The sequence below is a fragment of the Pyxicephalus adspersus genome, chromosome 5 (genome assembly GCF_032062135.1).
Source record: "Pyxicephalus adspersus chromosome 5, UCB_Pads_2.0, whole genome shotgun sequence".
NCBI classification, from domain to species: Eukaryota; Metazoa; Chordata; class Amphibia; order Anura; family Pyxicephalidae; genus Pyxicephalus; species Pyxicephalus adspersus.
This window is the reverse complement of record NC_092862.1, coordinates 22,467,972-22,488,000: the sequence shown is the minus strand read 5'-3', so window position 1 is coordinate 22,488,000 and position 20,029 is coordinate 22,467,972. Positions and strand designations below refer to the sequence as shown.

The 20,029-nt window shown below is 37.3% G+C and overlaps 1 protein-coding gene across 1 annotated transcript in view; it reads right to left on the bottom strand.

Moving 5' to 3' along the window:
• NIPAL2 (NIPA like domain containing 2) overlaps positions 1 to 20,029 on the bottom strand; it is a 59,415-nt gene that overhangs the window by 26,876 nt on the left and 12,510 nt on the right. The window contains exons 3-5 of the mRNA XM_072410857.1: positions 15,029 to 15,200; positions 10,709 to 10,768; positions 1,481 to 1,602 (exon numbers count right to left, since the gene is read on the bottom strand). Coding sequence (XP_072266958.1) covers positions 1,481 to 1,602; positions 10,709 to 10,768; positions 15,029 to 15,200 — 354 coding nt within the window. The remainder of the gene's footprint in view (positions 1 to 1,480; positions 1,603 to 10,708; positions 10,769 to 15,028; positions 15,201 to 20,029) is intronic.

Below are 20,029 nucleotides of genomic sequence, written 5' to 3'. Positions count from 1 at the left end.
CAAGATCCCGCCATCTACACTGGTAATTGGAACGCTCTGACATTCACTGCTTCTCCATACATTGGAGGTGTTTTACCTTCCGTAAATCTGTTTATGCAATGACATTTGAATGGGTTAGATGGGATAATTCAGCGGTTGCTGTGTCTATGTTAGGATAAATCAATAGGACTAAAGTCACAAAGAGGACAGCACAGATTACCAATGCAATGACAATGAGCCAAACTGTGCACTAATTGATGTCACTCAGCTGTGAGTGTGCGGAATGCTAATGAAACATGCTTAGGGATCCAAAATGCAGAGTTATATTTCTGGAATGATAAAATTATCTATTTCTGGAAAATAACCGGTTACTCAAATGTCTCCAAGGATGAATTTAGGAAAGCAGCAAAATAAGTTTACTGGTGGCAATACTGATCTCTGGGAAGCAGTTCAGGTACATTAAGATCATGTTTATTAGGGATGGAAAAGGTGAAATGTAGACGAAAAATCAATCTGTTTTATATGTTTTCAGCTCAGGGGTTCTAAAGTGTCAGATCACACAAAACCACCATCTCCATTTTTTAATGGATGAGGATAAAAGGAAAGTAAACCGCTTTTATGGCATACATATTCTTTACACATGTTCATTATAGTGCAGTTTAGTGTATCCATCATTTTTTTAGTTCTAGACAGAAGGGGGAAATATTAAAATCTCTTCAGGTTTTTATATTGCGATCTGTATTCCCTTTGAGGGGTGGTAACTTTCCCTAGTTATCAACACTGAATTTTAAAAAGTAAAAAATAGCACAAATCTTTCTGGTAAAAATGTGCAAGTGAATAGGTTTCTATTGAAGGTTTTTTATCGAATATTATTTTAGATTAAACTCCAAAAGACTATAGATTCCTATAAAAGTAAAAGAAAAGCTAAATAGTTTTGAGGAACCAGTAGAGAATTTGAACTTATATTGGCATGCTAAATACACAGCTAGAAAATGCTGCTGCTCTGAATGCAAGCCCTCTTATACAAATTTGGGTCATCTCCTCTCTTGGAGAATATTTTAATAAATAATAATACAAAAATTATTCTGGAGTTTGGAGAATGCTTTAGTAAGGAACATGTTCACTGTAAATATCAGCTCTGGCCTGTGCAAAAAAAAAAAAAAAATATTTAGGGCAACCTTTCCTGACCTTTTTAAAGGGGATAACTTTCGGATCCTCAGGGGACCCCTTATATAATTACTATATCCACAGCTCACAGTACATAGTGTGGTGGTCAATAAGAAGAATGTCTCTTACATTGCTGACCATTGGGAAGACTGTCATCCTTACAGAAAGATCATTGGTCACTTAAACTGACCTGGGAAGAACAAATTGTTCATGGCTTAACGAACCCCCAGCAATCCCTCGAGGTTCCCTAGTTGAGAAACACTGGTCTGGAATAAATATATCATGCTTGAAATCATTCATTACAAGCAAAAAAAAAAAAAAAAAATAAACTTACCAAATAAACCAAGAACTGCCAGCTTATAACATATCGCTCTACTTTCAGTGCAGTTACATCCTGAGATACATTTGGCGAAAATGTCACCAGCAGATATGTACCTGCAACTGCTAAGGTCCCACCTGTCAAAGAAAGGAAAAATGGTATTAAAAATGGATAAAAGGTGACAACTGCATCTGGCTTTTGCTGTTCACCCCTACATCAGGGCACAGCAATATCAGCCTGCAGCATTATACATAAAAATCTCTGTGGAATATATATATATATATATATATATATATATATATATATATATATATATATATATATATTACACTTTTACTTGTGTTTTATGATTTTTTTCAGTGCTGTGCTACAATTACACAATGATGTTACCAGTTAACAGATGGCTTGTGATAATAATTGCTTACAACCTGTAACCATGTAGTCTGGCATCTATTCTTTCTAGTTTGGGTGTCTTATACTCACACATGACTGACCCTCCCATCGGCTTCATTCACAGATGAGAGGAATGCAGAACTGTAATGCAGTATGCAAACACATTTGGCGCATGAAGCAGGTATTCGGCCACCACTTTGCTTCTATACACGGTTTGTATTTACTGATCAATCTAACGTTTAATAATTTTTGCTTACTTAAGCATCCTCCTGGATGCAGCAGTTCATTGGCGTGAGGGTACAGTAATCACATTGCACTGAATAGGTATTTTCAGGAGACAAGAACTGCGGATCAATGGTTGCAGGTGCTCTGGACGGATATGTTAAAATGTGAAATAAGCATGCAAACTCACACAGTAGGGGCCTCAATAGGAGCCAATCATGCACTAAGCATGTGCATTAAACAGGGAGCATGCTAACAAGGAAAGAGTCAACGTAAATAGCTGTCAGATGCTTCTCTTCTTCAAACCCCGTATTGTGGGGTTTACTAGGCTTTGCTGTTGGTAAAGATGTGTTTAGGACCTGGCTGTCCTGGCTGATAGGGGTACATGACAATACGTACCATGCACAATATCAAAGCCTAAACCACTTCTCATACATGCATTGTCAATACAAACTTGTCCGATTATATATACACGAATATACACACACATACAACACAAACACATATGTACAAAGGTTTGTGGGTGTTTTCCTTGAAGTTCCCTCAATAATCATTTTTACTACCAAGCAGAAGAATTGCGTTGTCATGTGTTTACAAAGTAATAATAATCATGCGACCAGTAAGAATTAGTAGACCCCTAGCGAACGGCAAGGCGGTACATTAATTGATCACACGTCATAAATAAGTGAAACATTTATTTTAAGGCAATTACAGCACCAGTTACACTATACGAGCCCACAATGCATGTCTATGCTTTTCAATGCCGAATGATATACTCACTCACATGTAGCCAAACAAATATTTATGAGATGATACATCTGGAATGCAAGTTCTCTGGGCTTACACCCTTCCCAGAGGAGAAAACACAATTATACAAACTGACAAAGTTCTTTCAACATGAAATAATGACTTCCATATATGACAGTATCTGTCTGATAAGAGTGTTTCAGCCAGCCTTCCAAAGTCACTGGCCTGGACCGACCGAATAAACGAGAACAGGCGAGGAGCAGCTAATGCCAACAGTGGGGCACCAAGTAGGCTGTTCCGCCCAAATGATGTGAATGCGTTTCACATGTCTGGTAGGAAGGGTGGCCAGGAGGGGTAATACTGATCTCCTCACAGCAGGCCAGATTTTAATGATGGCAAGAATGTTATAGAACATTAGGTTAGAAAAATATTTATTGCTAAAAGGTGCATGTGTTTTATCAATCTGTTTCTTTCATAAAACACAGCTTATAGAAGTGAGATTGTATTCAAAAAAGTTATTTCACTTTTACCCCCTGTATCTGTCTTCTCTGAATTGTAACATAATGGAGGCCCCCCCACCTAACAGATTTAACAGTGAGCAACATCGCGGACACTAGCTTCAATGTTTACCCCTTCATGTCCTGAAGTCACTGAAGTATAGATGCCCAGGACAAATCTAGCAATTATTTTATGTTTACTTATCTATAATTCTCATGACCACATTTATTAACTAGTGAACAGCCAGTTGGCGTTATTTCTGTTTATTTGCCCCATTTATTAAAGTGGACATCAACTAAAAAATACCCACTTTTAAAGGATCTCCACTTTCAGTACTGAACGATAATAATGATAATTAAAAAAAAAAAAAAAATAATCAACACCTTTACCAAGCCTGATCACTACTTTGATCGCAAAAACAATAGACCTATCAATGAAGTTTGGAGGTGTTTGTGCCCGACACCCTGTACACCAGTGGTCGCCAACCTTTTCGGATCCACGGACCACTAAGTTTACCAGCTCCGGACTGCGCATGTGCGGGTAGCTGAGTATCACACAAAGGGGAAGAAACTTCCCCCATAGGGATGTCATGATGCCAGTCCTCTCCTCCTGTATCACTGTCTGTATTAGTCTGTCATTTGCAATCCCTATTTAATGTACAGCACTGCGTAATATGTTGGCGCTATATAAATCCTGTTTATTAATAATAATGCCAGAACCCACCCACTCTCCCATCGGAGGTCTGAGCCTGTCCACAGACACAACCCGCCCACTTTCCTGAGCCTGCGATCCATACAGGGGACATGGTCCCGAGCTCTGGCTGGGGCGCACTGGCCAGATCAGAAGATCACTAAAATTTTCTTGCAGACCACTGGTTGGCGACCGCTGCTGTATACCATTTTTAAAGTTTATCACCACCCGCTGCTAAGTGGTGGTAAACAGCTGCTATGACTGCTTATGGCCACTTTTAAAAGGTTCCAGGTTTGCTGGATTACTCAGGTTCTCCCAGGATAGTCTATCTTCTCCAGTCTTGGAGAGTTTTATTAAATCAGACCCATCATGTTCCTTCAGCCATGTACGTCTCCATTCAATGTTCATTCTGCAGTTGTGTAAAGTATGTGCCTGGAGGTAGCTTTAACAATCAAGAACAATCCCAGTAATTAGCAACTATCGGTAACATTATCCAGATCTTATCCTATGGTTCTTCTCGTATAGAGAATCATATTTTAAATATAGATATTAATAACTAAGGTAAGCAGTAAGGAGAGAATACTGGAATATACAGACATGTATATAGCAAATTCTTGTTCCTTTTATTGAATTTAGCTTCGAAAAGAGAAAAAAATGCAATCTTTTCCAAGTAAATGCGAAGTCATTTCTGGAGCAAGACATGGAAAATAAGGCAAAAAGTGGGGGCTGACATTCTTCTGTACATGTGTATGCCATCTGAATCTTTCTCAGGGATGGCTGGATGAATCTGTATCAGTGTGGGAACCCTGCAAGCTGATCAGCAGAAATACAGGTGCAGACTGCTAGCTACTGTTGTATTTATGTTACACTGTGCTTTATTATTGTATGATTTCCAGTCCATAAAATGTATATACATCAGATCACAATACAGGGAAATAACATGACATTTTATTGATCCCAGAATTCAACATTTTTATTTTTAGGCTTCAGTTACAGATTTGATGCCTGTATTGTATTTTGGTGGAGATTTAGGACAACACTATAACACATGTGGTTGTCAAATGTTATACCACAACTGCCAATGTTACACTGACCTTACTCCTTATATTGAATGAGATAGTGAACAGAAATATGTGCAGAAATGTGGTATACAAAGCCATTGGAAGAAACACATTATAAGCAACCCCGGACATTTCTCTTTGTTCTGTATTTAATATCCCTGTGTATCAAATATTATATGCTTTCTGTCAAATTGCAAAGGAACAAACACATGTCCCATCGCATGTGGGATGAGCCCTTAAAGCGGGACTAAAGTTTCACTTAAATTATAATAATATTAATAAAATTATCAAGCAGGTCATTATTGCAAAAAGAGATAGGCAATGTCCATTTTGCAATAATCAAGATGGCCCAAGATCACGATCAAAAAGAAACAATAAAAGAAGAAGATGGGACACCCTGAGAGGGAATGAAACAGGTGAGTAACGCGGGGTTTAGTTTATCTTTGAAGCATTTCCTATGGAGATATTTTATTCTCTTTTTTGGAAATATTTGTGCACCATTTGTGGTCATTCTCGCTCTGTTGCATTGTATGAGGGAACAATAGGAACAACCGGAACAGTTGGTAAACATTTTGCTCATTGGAAGATCTTGCTGTTGGAGTATTCACAATATGTATTAAGTCAGGGGCTAGTTCTCTACTAAACTGTCACTTTTGGTTTTACTATCCCCTTTAAGGACAACTGTACCTTTACTACCTATAATAAAAACATATTCACAAACATTCTGTACTACTTATAATTCACATATTCACAAACATTCTGTACATATGTATATATACCTAAAATTTATATAAAAATAAGATCACATACAAAACACAATACCAACAGCATAAGCATACAATAATGTTATGTAAAAAAATATTAGCCTATAGACAATCATTAAAACCTAAGTGATCATATATTTAGATCAGGTCTATCCGAGACATTTTTCAGGAAATATTCTGCACGGTTCAGGGGGAACAGCCAATTTCATTGGTTTGTTTATAAACAAAGCAGAGCTGGGTAGCTCATCTGTCATTATACCTCCAGCAGATTGCAGGAAATAGTGCACAGAAGTAGAATGGAGTCAATATCGTAGCATGTAATGTCACCATTTGTTGCAATAGCAGCATTGTAGATTCTAGATGTGGAATCTATCCAGTTGAATCTATCCAGATATACAGAAACAAAAAGTTCTTTCCCCACCAATGGAGCACCAGACACAGTTCATCAGGGGTCCAAGACATCAGACCTGGTGTCTTTCCTTTGTCTATTGGGTGGTTATTGATCTTTAAAGTTTCAGTTGCTCATTTCGTAAGATAATGAAATAGAACGTATTCAAAATTCCACCATCATTTATAAAAAAAATCCCTTTATGTGCTTTTTATCTATATTCAGGAAATTGCTTCCAAATTCTCATAATGCAATCTTTGACATAAAAATAACCCCAACAATCTGAAGCCAAATACACTTCAATTTTATATTTAATTACGCTTTATGAAGCATTTAATTCACTGGTGATCAGGACAGTTAAAAATAATGAATCTCCCTAACAAGTATCCATAAGGACAATAGTTCTAAACTTTCACCACTCCAAATCTAAAATTAGGGTTACACTTTAGTTATACTTTAAGCTAGGATGTTTTAGTATATTTTGATTGCCTGTAGATGTCATTATTGCTTCAACGGTACACAAAAAGCAAGAAAACAGCTTAATATAAATGAGGACAAACCAAAACACTACATAAAAAAATATTTTTAGTAAGTTAGAACTGTGGTCACAGCCCTCTTGAAATTAAAAACAGATGTACTAAATGATTATTTAGGCATTTGGTGACCAGTATAGCTATGTGTTCTTACTTAAAAACAGATTGATCAAAACCAGAGAAAAGTATGTGTTGCCCAAAGCAACCAACTAAATGTCTTCATGACATTTTCTGACTCAGTCAAGAGTCCAGATGGGTTCTGCTGTCAGCATGGACATGAGCTTGTTGGACATCCCATTCCAAAGTTATGGACATTAATATAGAGTTAGCACACTGCTACATTGGAAAGGTTTACCACAAGATGTTGAAGTGTGTCTGTAGAAGTGTTTACCCATTCAGCCAAAAAGCATTTGTGTTAGGTACTAATGTTGGACGGGAAGACCTGGCTCGCAATAGGCATTCCAAATCATCCAAAGTATATTCAGTAAGGTTGAGGTTATGGCTCAGGCAAATCATATTTATCCACACCCAACCAAACCATGTCTTTATGCAGCGGGGCACAGACATGTTGGAACAGAAAAAGGACTTTCCTCAAAACTTTGCCAAATAAGTGGAGCGCATAATAGTTTAAAAAACCTTTTCATAATGGAACAATTTAGAATTACCTGGTCCATTTGGGACTGGTTTAAAGAATCTCCCCGATTCCGCACATATTTTATTTAGTGTCCAGGCTTACAGGCTGGATTACAACCCCGGTATTGAGGGTTAATTTATATCTCTTTTTTTTTGTATCGCTTGACATTCCCCCCCCCTCCCATCCCCCCTTCACCCCTGGGCTGATTTGTCATGTGTTTGTCTTTGTTTTTATTTTATTTGTTGTTTAAAAGTATATATGCTAGTATAAGAGTGCTATATGCTTCCGTTAGCAGATATGTAGTTGTTCTTGTACAGGTTTAACATGTGTTATATAATTCTTTAGACCTGTTATGTTTTTTTTTGTCAAATTTTTTGGGCTTACGCAGCTCCCTGGTATTATTATATGTCTGTTAATTCGAAGCCTACAATGTTATGTTTGTTATGATGTATGTGTTATATATTTGATTATTTTATGTTATGTCTACTTGTTACTTTTTCTTTTTCTGAAAACTTAATAAAACTGATTGAAACAAAAAAAAACTTTTTATGCTGCAGCACTAACGGTACCATTTACTGGAGACATTCGAAGTCAAATTATATTCTTTTCTGTTAAAATGCATAGAGCAACATATGAGGTACAGTATATGTTAGTGGTTGTTACAAGTAACAATAAGAACAAACCACCCCCTTGAATCCTTGCACAATAGTAAGCTTTAAAAACAAAATTGCATTAAAATCCAGAGCAAAGGGAAGTGGTTTCAGGAGCATTTAAATCTCCAAGATCTATTAGGTCTCAAGAGTTGATGCATGTAACTGTAAGGCTAGGTACACATGTGCAATGCTTCTCGTCCGATAATCGGCTCAGGGCTGATGTCGGACGAGAGTCTTGCATGTGTACAGTGCTCAACGTGTGAATGACTGTCTTGGCAGATCCACAGATAATGGACGATGAAGGAATGTAATGGATGTGAAGAAGTTCTGCTCCATAGAGTACCAATATCTGCTCCATTAATAAGTACCAGTACACTACTGATACTTAATAAAAAGCAAATTAAGTTCCATTTTTAAGAATCCATGATCAGGCCAGTCATTATTGCAGAAAGGGACAAGTGATGTTTCTTCGGGAATAATTCCTCCTACCTGCCTGAGCATTCTGGGTATTTGCCGAAAAAGTGGAGCAGTGCATGCCAGGAATAAATGAACTCCCGGGCGTTTGCGCAAAAGTTATATCATATCAGCCCAGCCAATCAAGATAGCCGAAGATCTCCTACAAGAGGAAAGAAGATAGTGGCACCCTGCGAGGGAACAGGGACAGGAGAGTATCATGGGTTTATTTCTACTAGAAGACCTACCTCCTCTCGATTTTAACTATATTAGCTATATTGAATACTAAACCCTTGCAGCAGGAGTAACTGCGGATACCAAAATTTCACCTGCAGAACCAAAAGAATATTTTTTTCTAGGTAACCTTGAAGGGTGTCAGATGTTTTTCCAAAAATAGCTATTCAGAGTTACCATACTGTCCAACTTACTCAAGTACAACAGGGTATAAAAACAAATTAGGCATTTATGTGGTAATCCAGTCCACTTTTCTTCTAATTACTTCAATAATTACTTAACATATACAACCTAATACACAAGAGTTTGCAAGTTTAGAACTACCAAATTATTGTCACATCTAAAGCAAAATAGAGATGATGAATGCCATCCATTCAAATCTTTTTTATCCAAATGAATACATATCTATCCCAATGTATTTAGAGATCATGTACGTACTATAGCTAGAAGACCGATGGGTAAAGGATTTATTTTAAGGACAATGCAATTAGGATGGAGGAACAAGTAAAATCATTAGATTGTAAGCTCTTTTGGGCATGGTCCTCTCCTTCGATGTCATTGTTTGTAACTCTGTCTGTAATTTGCAACCCCTAATTAATGTACAGCCCCATAATATGTTATAAAAATTATTAATAATAATAATAATAATAATAATAACTTTTAGAGAATAAAACATTTAGTTGATTTTTTAAAAAAAAACTAGGTTTGGGTTTTAGATTAACTATTTAAAGGATCCATCACAATTTTTAATGGGATTTCAAGAAAATATAAAATTCTCAAAGATGGTTAGTCTTTAAATCTAATTAGTGGGCGAAAGATGCCTAGCAAATGTTCCAATGCTACATGCTGTACCCATCAAATTATCAGGCTGTTAATTGACAACCTACAAAGCAGGACTTACAGAGTTAAACCTATTATATTAGATGAAATTACACAATTACATAGCACTTTGTGGGCGCAATATTCAGTCAAGATGCAATGCAACCAAATTAATAATTATTATACTAGCAAAATGGTTTAAAAATAAAAAAAAGACCAAAACATAAATACTAGAGAAAAGAAAATACTATACTGGCAGTGCTTTGTTGTCACAGTGAAACACCGGCTCTTTAGTCACAGAAACAACATTTTTTAAAACATTCATTAACAGCATAATATAAAATGCCAGACAAAAAAACTCTAGGAATAGGCAGATGGTGCTTCTTTTTTCCTTCATTCAGATCAATGGGGCTCAAATTATAGTTTGAAAGCAAGAATAGATAGAAGGAGAAAAAAAAAAGAGCACTGCCTATTCTCCACAAATGGCCACACATATTAAGCAAGGCCAAGTCCTAGCAATACACTCATTATTCATTGTTCTGAAAGATTGCCAAAGAAAGCCATTAACAGCAGTTCCTGTATGAAAGAAAAACATAAAATACCTCTACAAACAAACAGCTTAAATGTTTATTTTAAACTGTTCTTCAATACTACAGGGAAACATTTCTCAATATTGTTACCACTAAGGATCAATCAAAAAACGATCAGGTCTCAGAAAACTGCTGCTAAAATCATTTTTTTTTAATTACTACTAATTTGGTGGCCAGTGGTAATAACCCCCCATTTACAGTGGTGGCTAGTATACCTCCTTTTATAGGTTCTGGTAGCTGGGTCTACCAGGAGGTGTTGGTTCCAGAACTGTACAGACACCATGAAATATGAAATCCATCATCACAACCCCTGGAGGTCCATGGAAACCATGGTTGAGAATGGCTGCCATAGGTAATAAAAGAAACTCTCACCAAAGACAGGAAAAAAGGTTCTGGTGGGATGATATTCTCCGGGGACAACTCAGATGGTGACTCCTCATTGCTCTGTATTGTGAGTGTAGAGGGACGTTTGGGGAAGGGTATGGTTACAGGTTGTTTACATAAAGTAAATGTGGATGTTAGATTAGAAAATAAATTAACAGATTTTAATTTTATATCTCTTACCTATTACATCAGAGGCCCTCAAAGATTCCTTTAAGAACAGAACTGAGATTACTGCACTTCCTGCATAAAAACAAAAAGACATTTATAAAAAAAAAATCTTACATTACAAACTAACTCTAATATAAAAGATGCTGGAAAGTTAAACCATCTATCAATTTACTCCATCTCTTTGGGATTATATTGGTGAGATCTTAATGCCTGAGCACCCAGGTATAGGAAGGAGAATCTACAACAAATAAAAAGGAACACACGCAGAAAATTTCCTTCTAACGCAAACATCACCTTTGAATGTATTGCTCTTTAAAACACTTATTTCTGCCTGGAAATACATACTAACAATAAATTATTATAAAGAATATATCACTGTGAAAAGACACATTAAAACATGAGACATCGACCTTTATGTTAAAAAAAATAATTTTTCTAAATTTAGATCAAACTATGCTAAAATGGTTTCAAGATATATATCAATAGTTTTACTGCATTTCAGAAATTTGATTGTCATCTGGTCACAAGTTATTATTGCTGTTACTACTAACTGCAGAAATGAGGAGCTCATTACTTAACGGAGTAATCCTCCAACACAAACTGGTAGGAACAGCAAGGAGGGGATTCCAAGCACCAGAGGGCTCAAAGGTAAGTATAACTTAAGGCATTTACTACTCAGTCAGCCTTTAACAAAAAGAGAGTTAACTATTTTGTTTTTGTTAAAGGACTCCACAGTACTGACAGCTACAAAGATCAGTGAGGGCTTGCTGTGTTAAAATTATGCAAATGAAATATCTATGGTCTTGGCACACATGATATATATGTGTGTAATTTTTGCTTATATGGGTATAAATTATTTGGTGCAGCAAATCCTGGACTTTATATATAGCACCTGGCCCGAGAGTAAAAGTACAAATCATTGGGAAGATAAAACCGGTGAATATAAAATGTATATCAGCAGTTAATGTTGCTATTTGCCTGGAGTCCTGGACAAAACAACAAACTGCTTCCTTCTATTGTGTACTACACTCCCCCACCTATTAGATTGTAAGCTCTGTTAGTTAGGGTTCTCTCCCGGTGTCAGTTTGTATTTGTCAGTTGAAAGCCCAATTTAATGTATAGCTCTGCATAATATATTGGTGCTTTTTAGTAAATATATACCTTCCTACTGTCTCCAAACAGGTGACTTTATCCAATCTGGTACAGACCATTTTTGCCTTTACGTTCTACATACAATGCTGTATCTACAGTATTTTACACCTAAATGGTTCAATGGTCCATCTCCAATAAAATGAACTGATCCAACAAAAGCTAATCTCCACGCAGTATATTGGTCTTACTGGACCTGTTTGCTCCATGGCTTCTTCCATAATCAATTTGTGATGGCTGAGATATCTACTTCAAAAGTGACTATATAGAAGCACCATGAGCTATATTTCCTTTCCTGGGGGTCAAACAACAATGCCTGCTCAATGTCCTGGTTCACCAGTCCCATAACTTCTCTCCTGTACATTTAATTGCTGTTAAATTGTACGCAAGTTCTATAAGATACATGAGAAGGATTATGCTAATAGTATTCTGATCATCCTTCCTGGCCTGTCACTGGCCTGCATCTTTAATTTTACCCAGCAGTTGATTATGGTGTGTGGCTATGGGGGCAATAACAGGGAAAATACTTACCCCTGACATCTCCACAAAACCACCCAACAATGCCTACAACTTAGACTACAATACTAGAACATGATAATATATGTAGGTTTATTTGCACATGCAGATGAACAACAGCACGCATTAAGCTGCGTACACACGTGCAATTATAGTCGTTGGAAACGATCTTTCATGATCCTTTCCAATGACTAAGCATTGAACGATGCATTAACGAGTGCTATACATACAGCATCGTTCTGCTCTATGGATGGGGGGGGGGAGGAGAACGACGGAGTGGCACCCCACTGCGCGCTCTCCCTCTTCCCTTGCATTAGGATTGTTAGTTGTCCATTGTCCGTGGATCCACCAGGACGGTCATTCGGACGATGGACGACGGCTGCTGTACACATGCCAGATTCTTGTCCCATATCGGCCCTGAGTCGATTATCGGGCGAGAACCTTTGGAAGTGTGTACGTACGTACGCTTTACACTTCTGAAGCCTGAAGAGAACAGTGAAATAAAAATGGCGAATGATAGCGTTACAAAAAGTAATACATTCATTTTGTTGATTTAATTTCTAATTCTAATAAAATGCTTGGGTTTGTATGAGTGAAAATAGAATAAGTGTTAGGAGGTTTTCTGTTCTTAACCCAGAGACCAGCTGACATTTTCTTTGCACTGGATTACACTATCAGGCCTTGGTAGCAAAATCAGTCATATGTAATAGACAGATAAAAGCAACAGGCAAGATAAACCGTTGTTTTCCTTTATATAATTATGTCTGTGAGGCCTTTATGTTATCAGTCTCTCCATGACAACAGTTCAGCATGTCATGGCTCTGTCATTCAACGTTTAAGGCCACCTGCTAGCTGAAGGCTCGAGGCCTAACAGATAAACAGAATCCACTTTAGGTTTATAGAAAAGCACTTCATATTGACAGGATAGATATTACTTAATGGAGGGTTAGAGACATCCTGGACATTTGCTGATACAGAACGATATTCAATTTAGCCTTAAAATCTAGGTATAAGAAACTAAAATTTTGTTTTGTAGTTAGAAAAAGCAAGGGGTAAGGTCCTTGGCCAGGTTACTGCTGACACCTTTGACCTTGCTGGGGGGGGGTCTCCTGATGACAGGCAAAAAGTAATGATACATTTCTACCAAAAACTTGACTTAGGTGTTCTGCCCCCTCATCATCTGAAAAGCATTTATATGGCTTTTGGGTCTCAAGACATTTCACTTCTTGTGATAGGAAAGGAAAGGAAGTCCTTCCAGCTGAAACAGTCAGCACCACCATCAGCTATTTCTGGACACCATCCTAGGTAAATATCCTGCGGCACCCTCCCTCATATTTAAAAGTTCCAGCATTGCAAAAGTCAAGCTCTTTTGATCGGGGTCCAGTACAGACGTACCCCTCATCCCCCCTCCATGGCAGCCCTGGAAACAGCATTAAATGTCCCACAGAGGTTCAACCCCTTCTCCAACTAATCCAAAAACTATTTTTAAATATATCTCTTAGGCTAAGTACACACATGCAATAATTGTTGTAGGAAAGAATCTTTCATGATCCTTTCCAAGGACAAACCACTGCACGATGCATGAAGGAGCGCTATGCATACAGCACCGTTCTGCTCTATGGGGAGGGGAGAATAAAGGAGCGGCACCCCGCTGTGCTCTCTCCCCTTCACTTGCACTACGATCGTTCATCGTCCATGGATCCGCCAGGATGGTTGTTCGGACGATGGATGACGGGCACTTTGCACAAGCCAGATTCCCGTCTGATATCAGCCCATTGCCAGTGTGTACGTAGCCTTAAGGTATTATCCTAAAATGTACCTGACGTTATGTACAGGTGTAAATAACATCTTGCTTTTCATGCATAATTATAAAAAATATATATATATATATATATATATATTTCCTTCAGTGTCACAACATGGAAATGAATGGCCTATTAATGTCAAACTTTATTTTCACTGTGTGCAATAAATGATACTATGTTACATAAAAGTTACTCAATGTGTTATTTAAATAGTAGACTTTACTAGTTAAATTTTGTGGTAAATAAATGGGGGGTGCAAACTATATACATAAAAGTTGAATACATTTTTATACTTTTAGTACATTTTTATGAATAAATGAAATTAAAAAAAAAAAACAAGGAATGTAAAATATACAGTTTGAAATAGATAGGTAATTCAGCTCTGTATTAATTATCACATTAATAAATGTATGCATTTAAATGTAGCTAGCGCAAGTACCTACATTTCATTTGATATTGGCCTCCCACGGTCTCTGTGCTATATATCTCAAATTAGGGGAGAAAGATATTGCACAAGTAGTCAATCAGCTGTGCTGCAGGAGTGAACAGACTAACAAAAAGAAAAGCTCATTTGCTGCTTCTCCTTTCACTGCCTAGTAGCCGAGTTGAGTTGGGAGAAGATCTCCAATACTCAAACTATAGCAGAAATAAATTTCCCTCCCGTCAGTGTGATATAAATCTTTCTTTGACAGATAAAATGGCTCCATTTCGTACATTTTATCTATTTATTTAGCGGTTTGTCTGAAGTTCAGCGTTAGAAGCAATTTAAGCATTATTCACATCCCTTTACTCAACAGTAAGAAGCAACTTTATGAACAAAAGTACAAAAAGCAAAAATAAAAACAGGCAAGAAATGGCTTACCTATAACTGCGACACATCCTAAAGGAGCAACGAGTGTTGCTGGAGCAAATCCATATGCAGCAAAATTGCCCAATTCACCAATCCCCATTAGTAAGACTCCACACCACCATAGCTTGCTTCTGTAATACGGGATAGGATCTTGCTGTTGTGCTAATCGTAAGTGTGTGTATTTCTGAAAATATAATAATCATCATTATCAACAGTGAACTCACGAACTGCAAACGCACAACTTCACATATATAATAATTATTCATTTCAAACACATACAGAACACGGTTTTGGATTTGGAATTCAGTTCAGCTAATCATATGGATATGCAAACCTCTTTTATACCAGACAGCCAGTATAATGATTCTGGTATTTCATCAATAGGCTTTGCAGCTTCCTAGGTCACCTGATGATGCCGGATAGCATTTCTGGCATAATATTTACCAGTTTATTAAACATATGTAAAGTTCAATATGCCAACTATTTTAGCGAGCCCTCTCTCAGTTCCTCATTGTCCACACAACATGGCCAGACGTGCAGATCAAAATATTAAGACCCCTACAATCAGCCAGTTTGATAAAAGATTTAAGTTCAAGCAATTAAAAAATTCATGAGAAATACACTGAAGACCTGCATATTTAGAATATACCCACAGCTAAACCAGAGGAAGGCAAAAAATGTAAAAAAGCATAGTCCAATTTGATAAAAAAAAAAAAAAAATTCTTGTTGATCCAATAAGTAAAACCAGAGATTATCTGAATCAACAGTCTCTGGGGTCAATACAAAATGTTATTAGGCAGTTATTTACACTCTATGCTTATGAAAGCTTCCAGTTTTTTTAAATCAATCAAATGAGCTGGCCAGAAGTATATGCCACATTTTTATAGCTTTATTGTGAGGACGCCTCTCAATATGCAGAGGTTAAAGCTGATCTGTAGTTAAGTACTAAAGGGGGAGGGTTTTTTTTTTTTTTTACTGGGGCAGGATTATGTTCTCTCTCTCGTTTTCCATCGTCTATACCTCTTGCTTTAGAGAAGGTGGCTTGGTGTTGCATGCTAATATTAGGATTGTGATCTACTAGGACATCCAGATCCTTTTGTTTAATTTCTCCAGTTGCACTTCCCTAGAATGTATTATTCATGCATGTTGTTAACACCCACATGCATAACTTACCATTTATTACCATTAAACCCTTGTTCCACATAGTCACATTTTTTACAATTTGTTCAGGTCTACATGTACACAAAAGCCTCTTTAAAATGACTATTTTCAGTTTGCAGGCACTGCATTGTACATAAATAATGCCTTGATTCACAAACTCTTAGTCATTTAAAAAATAGCTTAAAAAGTAAGAATCACAACACTGAAACTTGAGGTGTGCCACTAACTAAAAAGAAAACTTTATATAAAAGGGTTATCCACCTTTATTAGTAAAAAGAAATAGAGTGATGGATGCTTTAACTTCTCCAACCACTTACAAAATATGCAAAATATGCAATATCCTATATAGAATAGTTGGAAAAACAAAAAAGCACGCTTATCTGTTGCAAAATCCTATTGGCTAGCGCCTGTTACCCCTCCTGGGTGCCTAGTGATTGCCAGTGGTAAACCCCAAGATGTGTAACCTGATTTTTAGTCTGAATTAACAGTATGAATTGTTAATCACTCACTTCCTGGATATAGTGTAAAAAGGCCCAACTAAATCAAAATTGAAAAAGGCATTCTTAAAGTAATAGTAATTTTGTAACTGAACACTCCATTTTCAAATATCCAATGTGTAGCACCACCTTCCTGAAGCTCTGTACCTATCCTTACAGACCCAATTACATCTCATGCTTTTTGGTTTCCGGTAATCTGGTCTTGAAATTGCTAGCCATCTACTTCATGTAAATTACAAGTCATACCCTTTAATGTAGGCAAATGGTTTTGACTGCAGAAATACTGGGAAATGTAGTCTATCTACTAATATTAACATATAGCTAATGTATTGTTTATCAGGTTATCAGATGGTCTCATTTGATTGACTCTCCCAACTGCTAAAACCAGGGCTAAAAAAAGAAAATTGGCTGTAGTGCAGTGTGCAAGAATATTGGCTCATGAAATAGGTATTCTGTACACAATTGTGCTTTTTCACACTGTATGATTGATGTAAAAAATGTGCTGTATTCAGGTTTGAATTTAGGCCAGTTTTCTATCCATATTTACACATGGAATATTCCATGCCTATAGACCTTAGCTTGTGCATTTGCCACGTGTGTGGCGTACTGTGTCAAACGCTTTTGCAAAGTGTAAGTATACTATATCCACAACCACTGATTTGTTGAAATTTCTGATTATTTCCTCATAAAGCGATAACAGATTTATTTGTCATCTTCAGTATTTCGGTCATCCATGCTGATCATCCATGTTCTTCTATTCGACCTTCCAAAGCAAAAGTCTTTTTTAAACTCTCCAGTATTTCTTCAACAGTAGAATTTAAACATTCAGGTCTGTAGTTGCTTGGTAAAGACTTTAATTCCTTTTTAAATAGAGGCCTTGTGCCAATCCATTAGGACTAAACCCATTATTTAAAAGTCTCTTAAATTTAGAGAGGATGGTTTTAAAATAATAGAGATTAACTCATAGAGCTCTATTTAAAAAACGGGAATCTTACATTCCCCTGAACCATTCCCTGGTGGGAATTAATTACTGCCATTAAAACACAATGACCTGGAAGACTCCCATCAGGCAATATATAAGGGAATGTCCTATTCCCTGTTTTATAAATAGAGCCCTTACATAGCATGTGGGTGTAAACCATCACATCAGTGAACTATACCAATATTAGTCACAAGAACAAGTATACAAGTTGTATTTTATGGATGAACAATCTTTTGATAGTGTAAGCCATCTTGTCGAAGTTTCAAGCTCATATCAATGAACCATTGGTTCAATTGAGTCCGTGGCAATACCTTCTGCAGTATGGATTTGAACTTCACTATTTTGCTTTGTGTACACAACGATGAAGAAGGTATTTAATAAATTTGTCTTCTCTTTTTCTCATGTCACCAATTCTGAGTGGCTTGCATGTTAAGACATGATTTTTTTACTATTTATATATTTAAAACATTAGGCACTTGTATTACTCTGTTTGCTAACCTGTGTTTCAGTTTAGATTTTTGTGCTCGATTTCCCTTTTTCATCTTTTAGTATTTTCTTATACATAATAAAATTGGTCTTTCGTTTTACATTTTTAATTGCCTTCCTCGTTTTTTTGGCTGCTTTGACATTGGGCATGAGCCACAAAAGGCTTTACTTTTAGCCTTTAAAACTTTTTATTCATGGGAATATATTTTGCAATGTGTTTGCATGCATTCGAAGTAAAACATTTACATTTCTGTTCTGTGTTCTTTCAAGACAATATTCCCTCCCAGTAGGTCTTGGAAAGCAGCCTTTAACATTAGAAAACCTCTTAAAATTAAGTGTTTTCATTTTTCCAGCATGTGCTCCTTGTTTACAATTTAAATTAAATAAAATCATGTTCTGGTCACTGCTACCCAGATTTTCTTTCATAAGAACATTTGTAATCAGCTCCGCATTGTTTGAGAATAACGGGTTCAGCACAGCATCCTTTTCAGTCCAGGCTTCTAAAAATGGTGCCATAAAATTGTCTTGTAGTATTTGTATGAATTTATACCCTTTTATTGTTCCAGCACTAATTACACCAGGTAATTTTAGGGTAGGTAAAATCACTCATTATCACTGTCCTAGCCCATGCAGCCCTTTCTTCCTGCATAGGAAGGTTTCTGTACCTCTTCAATAACACAATGCTATATCATTTCCATTGATATCATGATCCATTGATGGTCCTAATCCTATGATAAGGACCAGGGTTCAAATGCATATCAATAGAAAAAACAGATATGTATTTTCTTATGCATTTGATGAAGTTCATGTCTTTTGGAATCCACAGTACTTGTGAATTGGGGTGCCATTCTAAATAACAGTAGCACATGCCTTGTGTTACTATTAAGGTAATACACACAACAACGAACAGGTCTAAAGCAGGCCTACAGGCTAACTTTGCTTTCAAATAACATAACCCTAGAGTAGGGGTTCCCAACCCACTAGTGGACCGTGGCCTCTGACAGGTGGGCTGCAGCTTTGGGCGGTTTACCCCCCAGTGGGGTCAGGAGAAGGACCCCGCTTGGTGGGGCAAACTGGCCACATCTCACTGGCTCAGTACACATCACAGGCTCAGGGAAGTGGGCGGTTGTGTCTCTAGACAGGCTCAGACCTGCGATGGAAGAGTGGGTGGGTTCTGGCATCATGACGTCACTTTCTTCCCCTTTTGAGTGACACACAGCTTTCTGCGCATGTACGTTTCGGAGTCCGTGCATTTAGAGGGCTGCAAGCTCCCTTCCATGGTAACTAAACCCCCTTTGTACTAACCTTAAGGCAATGTGGTTAAAGAGTCTGCACCAAATCAGGTGGCACTTAGTTATGAGAAGTCTATCTACAGGCTTCCAAGTAGATTGTTTTTTATTCATGCCTCAAATCACTGCACCCTGACATTTCCCTGTCACCTAGCAAGCCTTTTCACTGTACTCCTCTTTACCCCTAACTCTAAACCGTTCTGCCTCCCAACACTTATGACATTGCACGCCCTGCATCCCTAACTCCAAATCTCCCAGCTACCACCAACACCCAAGACACTGTAACTTTCTGCAAGCTATCCGTTCCCTGCACACCTCTTCCAATGTTACCCTTCTCTTTAGGCTAGACAGTAATACATTATGATGGAAAACCAGTGATGGTGGTGCAGTGAGGGAAGTATGGTCGGGCAACAATCTACCCGTCACATGCCCACAATTGACTGATAGATTCAATTGACCTATTGCAACCTCCTTTTGTGAAGGACAATCTGTCGTCTAGCCTCTGTGCACAGTTTGTGTGTTCCAGGGAAAAGGTGGAGGAGGTGCACACTTCTGTGCTGAAGGAAAGAGGGAAGCCAATACAAAACCTACCACTTCT